General features: G+C 32.3%; 1 protein-coding gene across 1 annotated transcript; it reads left to right on the top strand.

Annotated features, from left to right (window-relative positions):
- The first annotated feature begins 2634 nt into the window (after positions 1-2634).
- Positions 2635-17100, top strand: LOC114335618 (uncharacterized). Its single transcript, XM_028285881.2, has 2 exons — positions 2635-2883; positions 16145-17100. The coding sequence occupies exons 1-2, from the start codon at positions 2872-2874 to the stop codon at positions 16520-16522; spliced, it is 390 nt and encodes a 129-aa protein (XP_028141682.1). The 5' UTR covers positions 2635-2871; the 3' UTR covers positions 16523-17100.
- The last annotated feature ends 1201 nt before the right edge of the window (positions 17101-18301 follow it).

Raw genomic sequence — 18301 nt, 5'->3', positions numbered from 1 at the left:
AAGATTGGATAAAATTTTTTAAAGTTGTTCCCCTTGTTTCAAAATAGCAATAATTGCGAAAAAAATCATAAAAAAACAAGTATTTGCATTTTGCGTTTTTCAACCATTTTTGCTACACTTAGGACCTTGATGTTTCGCCCAGAAAAACTCTATGATATGATCAAAAACACACTGTAAATTTAGTTAAGATCGGTTTAATAGATTTTGCAAAATAAATTTAGCAATCCAGCTTGCGCAAAAAAAAATTCATTTTTTCAAAATGTTGTAGGACTGAAAATAAAGCAGATAGCAAGTCAAAATTTCTTCTACAAATAGAAGAATACTGTATCTTCCATTGCAATTTACAAAATTAAAATCGGTCAACTACCACGGCGTTAGGAATTTTTTTAAATAAACATTAACTTTTGGTGCTACGCGCAGGACAGCGGTGTTCGATTCACATAAGTTGATTTCCACCAATTTTCTTCCAATCTTTATCTAATATATTATTTTCTTACTCTATATTTTTTTGTATGTTCATATTTTAATTCCACAAAAATCAAACTAATTTGATTATTGTTTGTGAAAAATTGTTTAAACAATTGCATAATATGTTTAAAAATAATACACTTTTATTTTCTAAGTTAAAATATATGAACAAAGGAAGTTTTTGCTAAAAGAAGTGTTATTTCAAAGGAGAGAGTATGTGTTTTTATTTTGCAATAAACAAATTTATTTATTTCGAAATGTACTAAAAATTAAAATTTATGCCCAATCAGAACGAACGTATCCACTGTCCTGCGCGTAGCACCAAAAATTAATGTTTAGTTAAAAAAATTCCTGAAGCCGCGTGGTAGTTAACCGATTTTAATTTTGCAAATTGCAAGTGAAAGGTACAGTATTCTTTTATACGTAAAAAAATTCAACTTGCTGTCTGCTTTATTTTGTAGTGCTGAAACATTTTGAAAAAATGATTTTTTTTTGCGAAAGCTGGACTGCAAAAGTACTCTTTTATCATATCATAAAGTTTTTCTTGGTGAAATATGAAGGTCCTAAGTGTAGCATAAATAGATTTTTTTTCTGTGAATTTGATGACCTTGGCCGAGCCAATTAGCCAGACATTTTGTTATTTTAAAACATAAATAGTTGAAAAGCGTAAAATGCGAATACTTGTTTTTAATGGTTTTTTCGAAATTATTGCTATATTCCAACAAGGGTGACAATTTTTTAAATTATCAGTTAATCCTATATTGTAGAAAATTTAATTACGCAACTTTTTTGCACGATTGATCATTTTTGACTGTTTACCGTGACAGATTTTACGTCAGTAGGTGACATTTACTAGCAACTCGACGGTAAATAATCCAACTCGACGGTAAGTACTCCAACTCGACGGTAAGTAATTCACTTACCGTCGAGTTAAAAAATCTCTTAATTTTAATTTATTTTTTGAAAGAATAAATAAAACTAACGAATTATTTATTAATATTGAAACTTATGGTACAATTTGTTAATTTTTCTCTTCAAATACGCGATCAAAGTTGAAAACTTGGAAATATCAATGCCATCATAAAGAAAAACGGTGGATTTAATCATTGAATATTCTGCCCAGAGGCTTCCAGGAGTTTTCAACTGCATATGTCTTTGACAGAAATATGCCAATAGAGTCTTTTCTTCGATTCTTAAATTCTTGCCTTCTCACCATTTTTTAAAACTTTGGTAGGTATTTTGATAACGGATTTTGGATTTTTCGGGAATAACTGCGGAACACCCTTCTTCCCAAGCCCGTTCAATTTCTTCAAATTCACTTTCGCTCATATTTTAATTTATACTAATCAAAATTGTACTTAAAATTATTGACAACTAAATAAAAACTCAATTCTCCATTGTTGTTATGCACCCTAGTTACTACCTAACAACCAAAGTATATATCTTGATAAAATGAATGAAACTAGTCAATATGACGAAAATGTTTAATTGTATAATTTATAATGGTATCAATCGTGCAAAAAACGTTATAAGCATGTCGAACGTTAAGGGTAACCGATCTCAGACAATAATTGGAGTCGTCGCTCCGCTCCTCCTCCAAACAATTGTCTTCGATCGGTACAAAACCCTTACCGTTCTCCATACCTAATATATTATTATGTTGGTGAAACTTTTCTCGAAAATGAACACTTTTAAAGTTATAATCAATAAACCAAGAAAAAAATGAAATTTTTCCTTCATTTTTTGACATTTTGATTATTTAAACAATGTTCCGGACCTTTTTGGGTGGGAGGATAACTCAAATATTATTATATGAGTTATTTTCAAGCAATTTCTGCAAAAAAATATGAGTCACCTCTCAACATCCAAATGTACTAATATTTTTACAGATGCGCCCTGGTCTATTAGTTCTTCGGATCTAAAACTTCGAAGTGTATTTTACAAAATTTGGGCAGTTCTGCTTTTGAATGTTTGTTTTTTGATAATTTGTTTCCTTCCTGGAAATCTGATATTATACAAGCAAATATTCTCATAACAATATAAAAACGTTATCAATTAATACGATTGTAAAATAATAAACATGTTCCGGTAGTATTTCGAATTAAATAGATAAGCGTTTAATAAAATAGATAAGCGGTTTACAATTAATTAGTCATAATCAGAAATTTCGGAAGTCCTCTCGTGCTTCCCGCCCTTCTTTTATTCGATATCGGTGGGAATTCCTCTTTGTCAAATACCTTTAATCATTATTCTACTCACCGAATGATTGAGATAGTTAGTTATATAGCCCGAGAAGTTTGGTTGATAAGCCAGTCTTCTCTCGACTCTTGTTTTGGTCGTGACAGTTAAGTGAACTCTGACTCTTCAACAATTTGTCAATTATTTTACTTTCCCAATAAAACAATGTCAATCACGGTAAGTTATATATTTTATGAATTCAAAAGTGAATTTTGTGACTTAGTTAATACTTAATTTTTTAATTCATTAGCTCTTTATTTAGTCCTTCTCAATAATTCAAAATTTATTTAATTTTAATTAATTTCTTATAATTCTCGCTATAAAAAATATTGCGAAATAACATGAATGGTGTTTAGAAAAACAACAGAAGATATCTTAGTTTTAGTATTTTCTTGTCCTTCTGTCAGTCCTTCTCATTGTACGCTTGATTATTATTATTAGTAATTTTAGTAATTTTCTGTTAACGCTGAATTTTAAAACACAATTGTTCAAGATTTATTTAATTTTAAATCAAAATTTTATAAAAAATTTCTCGCTATAAATAATAGTGCGAAATAATATGAATAGTGTTTAAAAAACAACATAAGAGTGTAGGCGCAAAAATTCGGGCCAATACTTATTAAATGAATTTATTTTTTCGAATCCTGAGAAAATTAATAAGTATTTTTGAAAAATTTAAACGCAGAATGATATATTACAATATTAACGAGGGCCAAAAGTCCCTAAAAACGTCTATAATGTTTATTTTAATAAGTTACAGGGGTGAAAAAAAAAAGAGAAAATTTAGTGTGATTTTTAAGTTCAAATATCTCATTAAAAAAAAAACATTTTGTTTGTTCTAAGGGACTTTCGGCCCACGGTAATAATATTCTTTCATTCTGCGTTAAAATTTTTTAAAAATATTTTTAGTTTTCTCAGGATAAAAAAAATTATTGAAAATGCATTGCCCCGAAACTTTGCGCCTAGGCTCTTGAAGACGAAAAGAAATGTGAGATTTAGTGTTCTACGAAATTTTAAATATTTTTTTGTTGTTCACGAATTGTTTTTTACAAATTGTTTAATTAGCTCTTTATTTAGTCCTCCTCGCTGTATGCATGATTATATTAGTAATTTTAGTAACTTTCTAAAGCTGAATTTTAAAACTCAATTGTTCAATTTATGCTTAATTTTAATTTAAAATTTTCTAAAAAATATTCTATAAAACGCTATAAAAAATTGTGAAATTGTGAAAAGAAATCTGAGTTTTAGTATTTTATGAAATTGTAAACCTTTTTTTATTGTTCATGAATTGTTTGTATAAATTGTTTAATTAGCTCTTTATTTAGCAATCCTCACTGTACGTTTGATTATAAATTTTAGTAATTTTAGTATGTAATTTTATAAAGCTCAATTTTAAAACTCAATTGTTCAAGATTTATTTAGTTTTAATTTAAAATTTTCTAAAAAATTCTTCCTATAAAAAATAGTGTGCAATAATATGAATTGTGTTTCAGTATTTTACGAAATTGTAAACCTTTTTTTTATTTTTGTCATTAATTATGGTTTATATAATTTTTTAAGTAATTTTCAGCATACAAATCTTCGTTTGGATTTGTGAATTTTTGTTATATTACTACCAAAATTTTTGTTTACTATTCTTTCTTTTAATGAAATGGCTCCTTTCAGATTCTTACATTTTATAAATAATCAATCGTTATAGGTCTTTATATTACATATTTTGATGATATGGTAAGGATATTTTTCTAGTTATATGGACTTTTCAGTAGTGTCTTTTGAAGAATTAAAACTTATTTAGTATTGCTTTCCTTTTCTTTATGATGAGTTGTTTAACATGATGTCATCCTGGTAAATATGGTAATATTTATCCTCATCCATTAATTTTTCATTTTCTTTTTCGCTATTGTCAAATATACTTTAATACGTGACATTTTTTAAGGCATCTTAACAGCTCAGATACGTGGAATATAGTTCTTTAATGTATGTACTCTAATGTTGAATATTCCTTTTACTATATTTTCTTGTGTTTTATTCTCTTATCTATTTCTATCTTTGTCTTTCGCATATGTTTCGTCTTTCACTAAATCTATGTTAATTGTCTGAAAGTTCTTTTTTAGCGCTTACTTATAATTGGTTCATTATAATTGACATCAGGTCCAAACTTAAAAAAAATATCACGGACGTGCCTTTTTTCTGTCACATACAATTTAATCCAACTATAAATTTATCAGGCAGGTACAGTTATTTTACTTAAAAATTTAGCAAAGCAACAGAAGTAAAAAAAGAATATTTTTTACATTGTCGTAATTTATTTTTGGAGTAACTACTTCCCAAAATAACATGAATATCTGTAAATTTGTATTGAGTAAATGGTCGCTATAAAGGGGCCCACTTCTTATGGCCGCCTAGAGCGCCATGATACCTTAAACCGTCACTGAAGCTCAGGCAACAGATAGTTGCCAAGGATTCTACACTCCGACTTATAGAGAATTTTCTCTGTGTCGATAGATGTCGCTAACGCGTCCGTACGCATTTAATAGTTTATTTTTATGCATACTTCGACAGCTTAGATTCAGTTCGTTCGGGATACTCCACAGGCTGCTCTGAAGACGCTGAGAACTAGAAACTTTAGTCAGTCGATTGTGGTGGCCCCGAATCGAATTAAATCTAAAGCTGTCTTTCCTTTTCTATTTCGGAATATTTTTAGTCTAGGCACCAGAGGGGTCACTGTGTCCTATTCAATGCTGATGAACAAACTCAACAGTTTCTTACGAATTTTTGGCTGCTGATTACGAATTTCGAGGGTGGATTTCGATCCGAATGGTCAAAAATTGTTATAAACAATTTAATGTTTTATAAGGCTCTGGCTCATAAACTAAAAGAGATAAAAAAATGTTTCAAATAAAATTTGTTCCTTGATAAGAAAACGAGTAAAAAAAGTTTACTACACTTAAATCTAACAATTAGAACTGAAGATATTGTAAAATTAGTGCACAATGCAAATTGCAAATTGCAAAATAAGTATTTTTGGAAGCTTTATCGATCGTAACTCGGCTTCTACGTATGCAAATGAGCCTTAGAAGGTCTCATTTTAAAACATTATTAATAGTCTTCGAAACATAGTTTGCTAAATTATTTTATCTTCATATGTTTTAAAGTTATACCCGTTTGAATTATAATTTTCTTGAAAAAATTCTACATTAATTTGTTTATAACCGTTTCAAGCAAATTTGAGCTATAAACATTTATACTTTAATTAACAATAATGATAGAAGAACTCAAACGGAACAATTTGAGGTTACGAAAATGTTCGTAAGTTTATTTTTGGCCAAGATATCGACATTTTAATGGCGCGCTACGAGGCGCAAGATCGGCTCACAGTCAAGTAAGTATTTTGCGACGCAGATATGTTTGTAAAAATAGTATTAATAAATAATATCAACTTACTTTCTAGTTATATTTCTGAAATATTAGTTTTTAATGTTTTTTTCTCATTTAGTACAAAAAATAGAAGACAAAGTAAATATAATGAAAGGTGATACGAGGTATGTACAGTATGATGATTTAATTATTATAAGAATTAAATGATAAAATTTTATTAGGATCTTCAAAAATGAAAAATAAAGATAACGTATATATACATAGAATTTATAATTATTTTCATCGAGAAGTTAGCGCGTGAACCTTTACGCTGTGAGTGGATCTTGCGCCTCAGAGCGCGCTATTAAAATATCGATATCTTGGCCAAAAATAAACTTTCGAACATTTTCTTAAGCTCAAAATGTTCCTTTTGAGTTCTTATATCATTATTATTAATTAGAGTATAAATGTTTATAGCTCAAATTTGCTTGAAACCCTTATAAACAAATTAATGTACGATTTTTTTAAGAAAATTATAAATTCAAACGGTTATAACTTTAAATGAAATAAAGATAAAGTAATTTAACAAACTTTGTTCGGAAGCCTATAATTTAAGTTTTAAATTGAGACCTTCTATGGCTCATCTTCATGCGTAGAAGCCGAGTTATGATCGATAAAGCTTCGAAAAATACTTGTTTTGCAATTTGTAATTTTCATTGTGCACTAATTTTACAATATTTTGAGTTCTAATTGTTTGATTTAAGTTTAGTAAACTTTTTTTTATTTGTTTTTTATTAAGGAACAAACTTTATTTGAAACAATTTTCTGTCTCTTTTAGTTTATAAGCCAGAGCTTTATAAACAATTAAATTATTTATAACAATTTTTTGACCAATCGGATCGAAATCCACCCTCGAAATTCGTAATCAGCAGCCAAAATCCATGAGAAACCATTGAGTTTGTCCATTAGAATTGAAAAGGACACAGTGACCTCTATTTGGCGCCTAAACTATTTCGCGAGGGGGACGTTTCGTAAATATATAGGTTTCTAAACTTTGGTGCGTCCGACAACTGAAGTACCCTTAAAAATTTGTGGTACAATATTACCAGTATATTGTAAGTATGTACCTATATCATACAATCCTTCAAAAAAAATTATCATTTATGACTTCATAGTGCGCCCTCATATGGGAGGTACACGTATAATAAAGAGTTATAAAATTTATAGCTTCACAGTTGATTTTTGCAGGATTGTTTGATAAAAATATTTACAATTAACTGGTAATATTGTCCGACAAATTATTAAGAGTACAACATTTAGAAACCTCTATATTTATAAAATGCCCCCCTTCCGAAAATTTTCCGAAATAGAAAAGTTGTCCGGCTGGACATGAATAATTGGATAAAAAAAGTCTCATGAGATAGGTAATATTTTTTTAAGTATGGGCCCAAGACTTATGTTCACATGGAAATGTATATACAGGGTGTTAGTAAATAAGTATGAAACATTTTAAGGGGTAATTCGACATGAAAAATAATGCCGGTTTGCTCTATAAACATTGTCCTCAAATGCTTCGTTTCCGCGATACGGGATGTTGAAATTTTTATTTCAAAATGCCAACTTATTTATTGCCCTGGCCAGTTGAGCTATGAAAATGAATTTTGGTGAGTTTTAGAAGGTAGTTATTTTACATTTTTTGACATACAATTAAGAATTTTGTATTCATCGTTGGCGCGCCTACGGGTAATGGTCAGAAATTTTTTAAAGAAAAAGATAGTACGCCACTGGGATATTTTGAATTAAAAATTATTTTTAAATTCCACGTCTAATTTGTGATAAAAAACCTTTCTTGCCTTTTTTTCATATGGTGCACCGTTTTTATGCAAAAAAATAAAACATAACGTTTACAAAGTATTTGAACTAAGTTTCTATACATATGGAAACTACCTCAAATACTTTGTAAGCGTTAAGATGTTTTATTTTTCTGTATAAAAACGGCGTCTTTTATGAAAAAAAGACAAGAAAGATTTTTTGTCGTAAATTGAACGAGGAATTCAAAAATGATTTTTAGTTTGACATATCTCAGTGGCGTACTATTTTTTTCTAAGAAAAATTCAGACCATTACCCGTACGCGCGCCAATGATGAATATAAAATTCTTCTGTTACCTGTAAAGGAGATTATTTTCAACATTTTTTGCAGCTTTGCACCTAGTTTAAATCTTATTAGCAATATTTTCTGTTATTGTTCTAGTTTAGTATTATTATATTGGATAGATAGTTCTTGACAATGTATTAAGAAATGAAAAATACGCGCCAAGATGTTTTATTTTTCTGCATAAAAACGGTGCACCATATGAAAAAAGGCAAGAAAAGTTTTTTATTAAAAATTAAATGTGGAATTCAAAAATAATTTCATTTTGAAATATCTCGGTGTCGTACTATTTTTTTTTTTTTTTAAATTCCGACTATCACCCGTATGCGCGCCAATGATGAATACAAAATTCTTAATTGTATGTCAAAAAAATGCGCAATATCTACCTCTTAATACTCACCAAATTTCATTTTCAGAGCTCAACTGGTCTTAAACCAATAAATAAACTAGCAGTTTGAAATAAAAATTTCAACACCCCTTATCTCGACAACGTAGCATTTGCGGACATATGTTTATAGAGCAAACCGGCATTATTTTTTTATTTAGAATTAGCCCTTAAAATGTTTCATACTTATTTACTAACACCCTGTATACTCTTTTGCTAGTCAGTGCTAATTTTTGCCACTTTATTCGTTATTAGACACTTTGTGCATGCGTTGCATACAAATGTTTTCTACAGCCCGATAAAAATAATAGATGCAAAATGGATATTTGTAACAAATTAATTAAACATTTTTAGTCAATAACATTCTAATGGTGAATACGTCATAATGGTTCAATTGGAAAGTATAACCAATAATTTATTAAAAATAAATCAACGTCTAAATTATGAATATTTGTTTAATTGCTGGTAGATTCCACCAGGTGCGGAAAATTTCAATATTGCGGAATTAGCGGTAGAATTTTGGAAAACTATTAATATACCAATTACTTGTTTTGTAATTTTTTCAGGTTTCTAGCAAATAACTAAAAATAAATGGTTACTGGTTCTGTTGTTCGGTCTCGAATTGGCTTGTTTTAGATAGAAATGTGTTAAATTAATATTTCTACTTCTTCTTAAAGTGCCCTCTCCTCAATGGAGGCTGGTTATATAATTGTTAACTCTTCTCTGTATTCAACTGTTCTTATTAGCTGTTCAAAATATAGCCCTGTCCATTGTCGGATATTTCTGAGCCACCATACTATTTTTGTTCCTAGTCCTCTCTTTCCCTCGATCTTTTCTTTCGCTATAAGTTGAGCATATTGGTACTTATTTCTCACTATGTGGCATAGGTATTGTAATATTCAAACGAGCGTTCGTATTTATATACGACTTTATTAATTTATTTATACAAGTTTTCTTTGCAAATATCTAGCTTAAACTAAACTCAAATAAAAGCGCGCTCCGCTTAAATAACAAATAACGTTATTCTCGATCATTTCAGACTTCGCCACCTCTAGTTTTTGTGTGACCTTCCATCTTTCTTCACCGATTCCACGTATATCGTGCATCCGCCAGAATGTTCTGGAGATGGAACCGTTTGGAACTGGCTACTTGAGGCCGGTGATTCATTCTTTTGCTACAGTATGATGTATTTCTAACTTTCACTGTATTGAAAAGTTCTCTTTCCTTGCCTATGCTACGCAGCACTTCTTCATTTGAGGTATGCGATGTCCATGAAATTTTAAGGAATCTAAAGTAGATCAACTTGTCAAAAGCCTCTAATTTAGTTACGGTTGATGTTCTAAGGGTCCATGTCTCTTGGACATGGAGAACAACTTGATAGTGAAAAGTCGACCAGACGTTTTGATAAACAGTCTAATTTCGAGTTTTATTCGAGAATCACAAAGCCGTTTTTTATTTTTTTAAAAGATTTTCTTTCCTGTTCTACTCTCGATCTTATTTCTAGATCAGGATTTAGATCTACTTTAGATCTAGATTTAGAAACTAAGTAGCTTTCTCAGGAGTCGAAAAAGATGTATGTGTTAAAAAGCATTGAGCCGAAATTTTCTGCCTACTACTTTAAAGTATCATATTCTTTTAGATCCTGTTCTCTAGATTTCTCTGGTAGCATATTATTTGATGTCACCTTTGACTTTTCTTTGATTTCTTCCGGAGTACCTATTTATAGCTTGGAATTTTCACTATTCATAATGATAATAATAATATATACTAAGAAAAGTTCCCAGAAACAGAAGGTTCATAACTAGCTATTCAGGAGCAGGTTACATTAACTAAAAAGTACCTGGAATATATCGTCAAAGACCCTCAGGTCCAAAACGACAAATTTCGATATGGAGTCAAGCCCAAGAAACCATCCAACGCCTTATAGGGGGCTGCCAGGCCATTGCTGCAACTGAATATAATGAACGGCATTACTCAGTAGGAAATATGCTTCATCAAAAGATAGCTATCAAACTGTGATTTTCCGAACGGACCATCTCCCATATTATGAATGAGAATATGATTGAGAATGACAATTATAAGCTAGACTGGGACCATACTGTGCTCACAGACAAAACAGTAGCACTTAATAGACCAGATCTCATACTAGTTAATAAATTAACAAGACTAACAACACTAATATTGTGGGGAAGCCTCATAGCAATATTCTACGTAATAAATATATTGAAAAGATCGCCAAATACAAAGATCTAGAGAATAAAATACGCAGACAATGGAGAATGCAAAATAACCAGACACAACCTATTATTCTATCTACTACTGGAGTCATTCCGAAGAACCTCATAAAAAACATCAAAAAGCTGCGTCTAAATGAGCAGCTGTATAAGACTATGCAGAGATCTGTATTACTCTCGACGTCCAAATGCATAAGAAAATTTTTGGGAGATACTCCGGCGAATCAAGTCATCTATACTTCGATAATATGGAAAGAGTCCCTCTCTCTCTCTCTCACTTGTCGTTTTCATATTACTGAGGATCGTGATTTCTTCCAATATTCCTAACAATGTTTCTCCATTGGTCTCTATCTTCAGCTGTTCTAATAGCTTCGCAGAATGAGTTTCCAGCTGAATGCTTTATTTGGTCAGACCATCTAGTTGGTGATCGTCCTCTTGATCTTCTCCCCGGAACTTTTGCAGAAACAATTAATCTCTCTAAACTGTCGTCACCTCTGCGAACCACGTGACCAAAGAATTGCAGAATTCATTGCAGACATATTGTGGACAGCTTTTTTTAATATTGAGTTGGTTTAGAATGGAAACGTTTGTCCTATGAGCTATCCAAGGTATGCTAAAAAGTCCCACAAGGGCTCAATTATTTTGATACCCTAAGTATCTGAGATGAGTGAATTTTCCCCTTAGAGAGAGTCAGAGCCGTGTGGCTAAATCTGGGGAACAACTACTAAATTAAATCAAATCGAATTATTTGCACTATTAAGAAAAATTGCTCCAAGCGATGGAAAGCGTAAAATAAAGTCAACGTTAGAGCACTTTGCTTAACCCCTTTTTTACTCTAACTATGAACAGCCATCTTAAGTGCAAAAGATCGGTGTAATACAGGGTGTCCCGAAAAGATTGGTCATAAATTATACCAAAAATTCTGGGGTCAAAATTAGGTTGATTGAACCTCACTTAGCTATATACAATAGTGCACACAAAAAAGTTACAGCCCTTTGAAGTTACAAAATGAAAATTGATTTTTTTTCATATATCGAAAACCCTCAGATATTTTTTTATTGAAAATAGACACGTGGTATTTTCATGGCAGCAACATCTTAAAAAAAATTAAAGTTAAATTTGTGCACCCCATAAAAATTTTATGGGGTTTTGTTCCTTAAACCCCCCAAACTTTTGTGTACGTTCCAATTAAATTATTATTATAGTACCATTAGTTAAACACAATATTTTAAAAGCTTTTTTGCCTCTTAGTACTTTATCTATAAGCCAGTGTTTATCGAGATATTTTGAATATTTGTCGAATCCACCACATATTTGTATACGGTTAAGTACGATTATAGAGACCTGTTAATAATCTGAAAATTTATTTATAATTTACGTTTTTAGGTATATTTTGAAGAAGAAGCTACATCTCGATAAAAGGTAACTTATGAAAAAAAAAGACTAAGAGGCAAAAGTTTTAAAAACACTTTGTTTAACTAATGGTACCACAATAATAGTTTAATTGGAACGTACACAAACATTTGGGGGGTTTAAAGGAACAAAACCCCCATAAAATTTTTATGGGGTGGACAAATTTCACTCTAATTTTGTTTTAAGATGTTCCTGTCATAAGAATGATACATGTCCATTTTCAATAAAAAATCTCTAATAGTTTTCGATATATTGAAAAAATCGATTTTCATTTTGTAACTTCAAAGGGCTGTAATTTTTTTATGATCACATTTGTACTAAGGTAACTTAGGTTCAGTCGAACTATTTTTGACTCCAGAATGTGTGGTATAATTTATGACCAATCTTTTCGGGACACCCTGTATAATAAGGACCTTTAAAGAGAGCGTAGAAAAACGTATTTTAAAACTAAATTACAACAAAATGGAATGATATTGCCTTTACCTTTCGCCTCCATTTATTGCCTTCTTCCGTTTGCTATTTTCGTAGAGGACTCGCTGTTTGCTTAACCAGCAACTATTTCCATCTTGTTTGTGGTGGATAATGTTGCAAGATATGGTTTACATTCTATAATCTGTTTATTCCATCTTTCATTATTTCTAATTGTCTTCATTTTAGAGAGTGTTTGATGTCGTTGGTTTATTTTGGTTTGCTCCTTATCCATTAATTGTTCATGCTCTCTCTCACGCTCTCTCTTTCTCTTTCTCTATCTCTCTCACTGTGCCTCTCTATCTCCCTCTCTATTTTTTGCCATGATCTCGTTAGCATTTTTCTGTCCATGCCTTTTTACTTTGTTAATTAATTAATGTTAATTGTTAGTTAATTAATGCTACTGTTAATATTGCCACAATTAAATGAACCAGCATATCGATCATTGTAGTAATTTAATTATTGTAATTATTCATTCATTAAACATTACCATCACTAGGGATTATAGCTGACGCATTGGTGTTCAAATTCCTATTCTTGGGTGAGGTGGATTAATCCTCTGTCATCTATAGCTTGCTGCGTATCTTTGCTACCGTCGTGACTCTTTTCCATTTCTTCCTATTTTCGCACTGAATTTTTCAGTCTTTCATATTCATTGCTCTTATGTCTTCTACATCATCCAGCCATCTTCTTCTAGGTCTTCCTCTATACCTGGGCCATAGTGGTGTCCAGTTAGTTATTCTTCTTAACATATCTACTTGAGGACGTGTCTCTGTAGTCTAAGCTGACTATATTTTCTCTCTTTAATTCTTTTTCAATTTCGGCATTTGTTTTTATTCTCATTTCTCCCTCGCTTGTTACATTGTGGCCCATATGTAACAACAGGTCTTATTAAGGTCTTATACCGGTTTATCTTTGTTCTATTATTAGAGTCATGTTTCTCAGACCATTTCTATTCATTCAAGAAGGAACTCAACAACTTAAGTCAAACAGCCGGACATAAGGTTCTCCCACGAATTCACCAAGGAAGAAATAACATCAGCCTTCCGAGACATGAAAACTGGCAAGGCGCCTGGTCTTAATGGGATACATCCTGAGTTCCTACTACAATGCGGTAAAAGGACAAGAAAATGGTTGGCTGCGTTCTATTCACTGATCCTTAGAACTGGAAACTTACCAAAAGCTTTTAAAAAGAGCAAAATAATTGCTGTAATAAAACCCAATAAACCCCACGATAAAGTTGAAAGCTATCGTCCTATAGCACTTCTCAGTTGCTGCTATAAACTGCTGGAACGACTTATCCTAAACCGAATAGGCCCACAAATTCTTGAAAATATCCCACTCGAACAAGCAGGTTTCATACCTAATCGAAGCTGCGCAGATCAGGTTCTAAGTCTAACTACGCATATAGAAGCAGGCTCTCAAAAGCAACAAAAGACGGCTGTAGTCTTTGTGGATTTGACAGCTGCCTACGACACAGTATGGAAGGAGGGACTCCTCTATAAACTAACCAAACTAATCTCATGCCAAAGAATATTGCAACTAATAAACAACATGCTCTCTGATCGATACTTCCAGGTAATTCACGGTAATAACACAAGCAAACAGAGTAAATTAAATAATGGACTACCCCAAGGATCAGTCCTTGCTCCATTGCTTGTTTTTTATATATATCGGACCTACCTGACACTGATGGAAGAAAGTTTGGCTACGCTGACGACCTAGCAATAGCAGTACAACACAAACAGTTTGAAATTACTCAAAACGTGCTGACAAACGACCTCAACTTATTATATTAATATTTCACAAAATGGCGCCTGATACCCAACTTAAATAAAACTGAGGTAAGCTGTTTTCAGCTCAATAACAAACAGGCAAACCAAAAATTAGAGGTCAAAATGAGAAATGTAGCACTACCCTACCAACCTTACCCAAAATATCTGGGGGTTACCTTGGACAGGACTCTCTCGTTTAAAAAACATCTACAAATAACTGCACAAAAAATAAGTAGTAGAAATAACCTTATCCAGAATTTTTGTGGTACCAACTGGGGCGCATCTGCGGACACACTACGAACATCTGTGCTATGTTTGGTTTACTCTGTGGCAGAGTACTGTGCACCGGTCTGGCTAAATAGTCATCATGTGAAGATAGTTGATACGCAGCTTAATATAGCAATGAGAATGATTAGCGGCTGCATCAAGACTACTCCACTATATTGGCTTCCCACCCTTAGCCATATACCTCCGCCTATTCTACGAAGACAAAAGGCCTTGATAACGGAGTATTCGAAAGTAAATAGCAACTTGCAACTACCAATCCATGAAGACATCCCGAGTTTAGCAGCAAACCGACTCCCATCCAGAAAACCACCCATAAGAATAGCCCAACAGCTAACAGCAGATGATTTCAATGTTACCTCCAGATGGCGCACGCTGTGGTCTGAGGAAGCCTCACCTGAAGTATCCAACCTTATTGACCCAGTCCAAAAGCCTGATGGCTTCGACCAGCCACGAAACATATGGAAGAGTCTAAGCCGAATTAGAACGGGACATGCAGTATGCGCACACAACCTACATAAATGGGGAAAACAGCCTACCTCCAGCTGCGACTGTGGTGCTCCAGATCAAACCATCCAACACATATTGGAGACATGTGAATTGAGGGCATACCGAGGAGACCCAAAAGACTTTTTCAAAACTACGCCTGCAGGCCTTGAATGGATAGCTCAACTTGACTTAAAGATATAACCTTATCTGTTTGTATTATCTTATATTTTATCTGTATTTTGTCTATGTTCGTTTTTATATGAGCTTATGTTTGTATTTTTGAATTATGTACTTACGTTTTTTACAATTATTATTGTATTTATTCCATGTATTGAGCCATACGCTAAATAAAATCTATTCATTCCATATGTTTTTTGCCTTTCAGAATCCTTTCCTCGGTTCTCTTCTTTTCCCTGTTGTTACTCCCAAGTAGCTAAAGGTGGATACAGTTTTAAATTTATGGTTCTGTGTTATTAGTTATTTCTGAGTTGTATCGTCATGTATTTTGTTTTAAGCTGGTTTATCTCTAGCCCTATTCTCTTCGCTTTCATATCTAATTTTTTAATCATTTTATAAGTGTCATGTTCATCTTCCCTATGATGACTAGATCATCTGCATATGCTACTAGTTGAAGTTGATCTGTAATAATGTTTTTGTTCGCAAAGTTTGTCCTCCTTATTATTATTCCAATATCAGGTTAAACGGTGTCAGTGAGATAGAGTCGCCTTGTTTCACGCCTTTGTTTGTATTGATCTCCTTAGAAGTTGTTCCGTTGAAACTGGTCTTTGCTGTGGTGTTCTTTTGGAATATAATTTCATGTTTATTGAAAGATTATTACGTAATCAACCTTTATTTCTATAATTCTTTTTTCGTTTTCAGAACTATATCGTCATACTTGCTTCTATCCTTATTGCGTCTACAGCCGCACAGAGGGGATTTTATGCTGGCAGCAGTCCGAAAGGCATCCCCGGTGTAGCAGCACGATTTAGACCCGGAGGCAGCTTGTATAATCCTCCTCAAGACGTCGGTACCAGCAGTAGATTTGGAGATAGTAGATTTGGCGCTGGTCTTAATAGAGGAAACCAAGGACCTGTTTCTTTTACGGGAAACCAAGGAGTTGCAAGCAGTTTCGGAGCGGGTAACAGTATATCAGGACCTGTAGTTACTGGAAGGTTTTTTAACATTATCATTCATAACCAATGGAGAACATATGTTTACGACCCATTCGCAGACGCTTGGTATCCCAAAAGATATTAATTTCGTGTATTAAAATGTATGAAACGACTGTGATACAATGTATAATATAATATAAAAGATTTATATAGTAATAGACAATATTTATCAATATAATTATCAAGAATTGTAAAGGCAGATAAGTATATACTTATTCTGTTCAGGAATTGACAAAACAGAACGGTCAAAAAAGGATGTATGCTTATGACTCAAAATTTATACTTTATATCCACGCTAATTCTAAATTAATACATGGATTGTAGTACAGTAGACTCGCGATTATCCGAGTCTGGGTTATCCGAGCCCCTCGGTTAACCGAGGCAAAAGTCATAACTGGTGAGTTACAACTTTCAACTTTGGCGCAACATCGTTGCCTGAAAACAAGAGGAATGAAGCTTACGCAAAAATCAATCAAAGAATTTTATCTTTTATATAAAATATCCATATTTATGGTTATTTACGTGTTTTCTATCAATATAACCAATCTCAGTGTTAACCGAGTTTTTCCGTATCCGAGGTAGTCACGGTCCCAGTTACCTCGGATAATCGCGAGTCTACTGTACATGGAAATTGAACTTATTAAAATATCTAGGTATTAGTAATATTTGGTATTTTATTTCATACAAAATTCCTAGTAGAACTATGCTTTACAAAAATTATTTATTGCATATTAAAAAATATGTTTAATTAGTTTTATTTTAAATATAATTAAATAAAGTTTTATTGTTAATATTATTTTAATTTTATTAAAGTAAAACTTTCGCGTGTTTTAAGATGATGTCGACATGACACCCGTACCACGTTGTTTTGTAGTAATTCGATACTAGCAGCCCGATTTGTTTCAGTTTGTTCAGAGTTAGTCATTAGTCATATATTATGCACTTTCTGATGAGAACCTAACAAGGTTCGAAACCGGTTAGAGTGCTTATGGCGCTCTCTGAATGAACTGAAATATAAGACATCTTTTGTATCGTTTAACAAGGAAATGATTATTTATAAAGAAATATGTATTTTACTTTTATAAAATGTTACCAAATAAAAATGTATACCATTTCTATTCAGTTGCAATGCGAAGGCAAAACTGTCTTATTTTTCACTTAGTAGAGAGAGCGCAAACCAGCACTCTAAATCGACGATTTTCGACTCTATTTGGAGTCATCATCAGAGAGGCGTAGGTTTGCTGCTCTCTGCCTCAAGTCAGGGTTGCCATATGAAAGTTCTGGAAATCCCTAGACGGGAGCTTCAATTCACAAGCACAAAACATGTAATTGTTTACTATTCCGTGTATGATAGAACAAAAAAAGAAGAAATTGACATTTGTCAGCTGTCAATGTCAACAAAAAAGAAGAAATTGTCATTGTCAGCTGTCAATGTAAATTCGTAACAACATTAAAAGTCAACAGAGTTGAAGAAAACTGTATTGTTAAATTTGAATTCCACATGTTTAATCACTGCATAGTAGGTGGCGCTAGCAATGAATATAAAAATTATGTCACACTTTAAAAATCCCTAGATTTCAAAGATAAATCGAGAAAAATCCCTTTCTTCACTGAAGCTCCAAAAATCCCTAGATTCGGGGAAAATCCCTAGACATGGCAAGCCTGCCCCAAGTGACGAAACTCCAATAGTTTATCCCCGCATTGCAACTGACGTTATGGAGTAGGTGCCTAGCGACCTCTGCTAAATGAAAGTCAAATTTTCAGCCTAATAAAAATTTTCAAATTATTTAAAAATATCCAAAATGTTTCTAAAAGATATCTAATTAAAAATTTATTTGACCATTTTTCTGGTAACACCTCCATG

The sequence above is a fragment of the Diabrotica virgifera genome, chromosome 7, assembly GCF_917563875.1.
Source record: "Diabrotica virgifera virgifera chromosome 7, PGI_DIABVI_V3a".
Classification (NCBI taxonomy): Eukaryota; Metazoa; Arthropoda; class Insecta; order Coleoptera; family Chrysomelidae; genus Diabrotica; species Diabrotica virgifera.
The sequence above is the reverse complement of the archived record's forward strand: the minus strand, read 5'-3'. Positions and strand labels throughout refer to the sequence as shown.